Genomic DNA, 3,159 nt, shown 5'->3' with positions numbered 1-3,159 from the left:
ATTTTTTTTGCAAAATTTGTGGCAAAAGATTACAATGTACAGTGAATAAAATTCCTGTAAAAACATAATAGAAAGAGAGAAAAGGTTATGAAAACAGTTACCAACAAAGATATACAAATGGATTGTATTAGGCCTTGGGCTACCTTATACAATGAATGTAACTGTACTGTATCCCTAAATGTACCAATAAACTCAATTAAAAAAAAAACAAATTGAGAGACTGTGTGGAATTATTTGCAAAATTTGTGGCAAAAGATTACAATGTACAGTGAATAAAATTCCTGTAAAAACATAATAGAAAGAGAGAAAAGGTTATGAAAACAGTTACCAACAAAGATATACAAATGGATTGTATTAGGCCTTGCGGGCTACCTTAACAAAGTAGTATAGGTTGTGTGGTTTAAACAATAGAAATGTATTGTCTCACAATTCTGGAAGCTGAAATTCTAAGATCACTGTTCCAAAATGGTCATATTCTGGTAAAGGTTCTCTTCCTGGCCTGCAGATGTGCACCTTTTCAGTACATCCTCATGTGGCAGGGAGGGAGAGATGGGGAGAAAGAAGAAAAAGAAAAGAGAGATAGAGACAAAGAGAAAGGAGAAGGAGGAGGAACAAGAGGAGGAGAAGGAAGAGGAGGAGGAGGAGGGAGGGGACAGAAAAGGATAAGGGAGGAGAGGAGAGGAGAGGAGAGGAAGAGAGGAGGAGAAAGAGAGATCCAAGATTATATCTCCAAATAAATCACATTGGAGATGAAGTCTTCCATATATGAAATTTGAGGGAAACACAATTCAGCCCATATCATGGATAATATTAAAAATATATTCAGTTTTGTGAACATAAAAATGCATATCAAAATAATGATGGTAATTTTCAATCATTATATTGTCAAAAATTAGAATAATTTTTTAATAACATCCACTGTTATCAGATGTTTGGAGAATAAGCAGTTTTATTGACCAGTAGAATAATAAACTATCCAAAATTTTTGTAGAATAGGAGGAAAAATATAAATACACATAAATCTAAATTTCTATTTCATTCAACTCAGGAATTTTGCTTACCAGAACTTAGGAAAATGCTTGCAGAAAAATAATACACCTATAAAGAATATTCTTTAACCATATACCTTTTGATAGAGTTCAGATTATTTTTAGACTTACTATGTTTATAATCAATAAAATAAAGAATCTTCCAATGTCAGCAGTGTGCTGGAAACCAATGTGCCCAGTTCTACTACACAAGTTCTGAATATTTTTGTGTGACTAACTGTGAAAGCAGGTAGGGGTGCTGCTTTCAGGGCAAGTCTAATGGCAGGATGTGCTACTCCTTTGCACTAAGTTGTGACTTTTCATTTTCCAGTTTGAGAGAATCTTTGATGGTATTTTGGAGAATTTTAGCAAAAACAGAAATGAAGGGCCCTCCCTGCAGGACTTTGAGCCTCCCGGGATATGAAACTTCCTGAGTTCCACTGCATTCCAGACTGGGAGATGTTCTTAGGACCAAATGGCTAGCCCAGGGCTTTTTTCTGCAGGATGTGTATACCTGCTATTAAGTAGAACCCCTTTGGAAAGCAAGAATATCATTTTCTGACAAAAGTCATCTTGCTCAGAGATCTGGGGGAAACAGGGACTGTTGCTGTGTGGTTTGGGCCATTCTGAGACACTTTTTACAACATAGCTCGCTTTCCTGTGAGCACCCTTTGCAGGGCACACTGCACATCAGGGTTCCTAAGACTGTAGATGAGTGGGTTCAGCATGGGGCTGATGACAGTTTTGAGGATGCCAATGCCTTTGTCTTTGTCTGAAGCCTCCACTGAACCCAGCCTCATGTAACTGAAGACACCTGTGCCATAGAAGATGCCCACGACAGTGAGGTGGGAGGCACATGTGGAGAAGGCCTTCTTCCTGCCCTCAGCAGAGCGGATTCGAAGGACTGCAGCTGCCACATGGATGTAGGAGGTGACAATGAGAATCACAGGTGCACCAGCCATGAGGACAAAAGAGTAGCAGCTCATTGAGTTGGGTGCTGGAGCAGGAGAGCTGGAAGAGCTGAGGAAGGTCACAGTAGAAGTGATTGATCACACTGGGGCCACAGAAATTGAGTGTGGAGATGGCCACAGTGTGAGTCAGTGCATTGGTGAAGGCGCACACCCAGGCCACCAACATCCTCTGGACTGTCCGGCTCATGCGGGTGCTGTAGGTGAGGGGCCGGCAGATGGCCAGGAATCGGTCATAGGCCATGGCTGTCAACAGGAAGCAGTCTGCACCCACCAAAAGGTGGAAGAAGAAGAGCTGCGTGAGGCAGGCATCATAGGATATTGTACGCTTGTGGGACACAAGACGACCCAACATTGAGGGAATAGTGACGCTGATGCACCCAACGTCTAGCACTGAGAGGTTCCCCAGGAAGAAGTACATGGGGGTGTGGAGTTTGGGCTCCAGCAAGACAGCTGCCAGGAGGCTGAGGTTGCCCCCAACTGTGACCAGGTAGGCAAAGAAGAAGAGCACAAAGACAACTGGTTGAAGCCCTGGTGACTCCACCAAGCCAAGTAAAATAAATTCAGTAATGGCTGTTCCACTGGCCCCAGATTCTGGTTCCATAAGTCCCTGTAAAAAGACATTGCAGAGTGGGAGGGATCAGTCTTCACTATAGTTATTCAATAAAAATATATCAACTTGCTTTCATGTGGGAAGCCCCAGGGTAAATTTTCATGTTTCCTAGTGGGCATGAGGAGTGAGAAAACTCCTCAAGCCACACCTTACTCATTAACCCTTTCTCTGCCTTCACCTCTGTATCCTTACCTGACTCCTGTGTGCGTTGTCTGATCCTACTACTACCTTGGAATTTCTTCCTCTCTTCATGAAAGGTATTTATAATCTTTTTCAACTTTATGTCCTAGAATCAATAAACGAGGTCTTCCTAGTAAGGGAGAAAATGATGAGGAAATGGGATAAAATTATACTCAAAGAAAAAATGAAGAGATAGTAAAGCAGAAAGGGACACAATAATTAGCCATAGATCCAAACAAGTCTGTTATAAATAAAGTAAATATATGGCAAGTCCAAGAGAGAAAAAAAGTAAAGATACAAAATTAAGAATAAAATAATCTGGATACTCACAGACCAAAAATAAATTTCAATAATAATACAATACTATCTG

General features: G+C 40.8%; 1 protein-coding gene across 1 annotated transcript; it reads right to left on the bottom strand.

The window, feature by feature from the left end:
• Positions 1-1,666: 1,666 nt before the first annotated feature.
• LOC104875030 (olfactory receptor 3A1-like) lies at positions 1,667-2,612 on the bottom strand. The gene is given in 2 exon segments (XM_010642399.3): positions 1,667-1,997; positions 1,999-2,612. Coding segments are annotated over 2 exon segments (933 nt in total). The 5' UTR covers positions 2,601-2,612.
• Between the last annotated feature and the right edge of the window lie 547 nt (positions 2,613-3,159).

The sequence above is a fragment of the Fukomys damarensis genome, unplaced genomic scaffold, assembly GCF_012274545.1.
Source record: "Fukomys damarensis isolate Sample0158 unplaced genomic scaffold, DMR_v1.0_HiC HiC_scaffold_13, whole genome shotgun sequence".
Lineage (NCBI taxonomy): Eukaryota > Metazoa > Chordata > Mammalia > Rodentia > Bathyergidae > Fukomys > Fukomys damarensis.
Note: the sequence above shows the minus strand (reverse complement) of the source record. Positions and strands in the feature narration are given on the sequence as shown.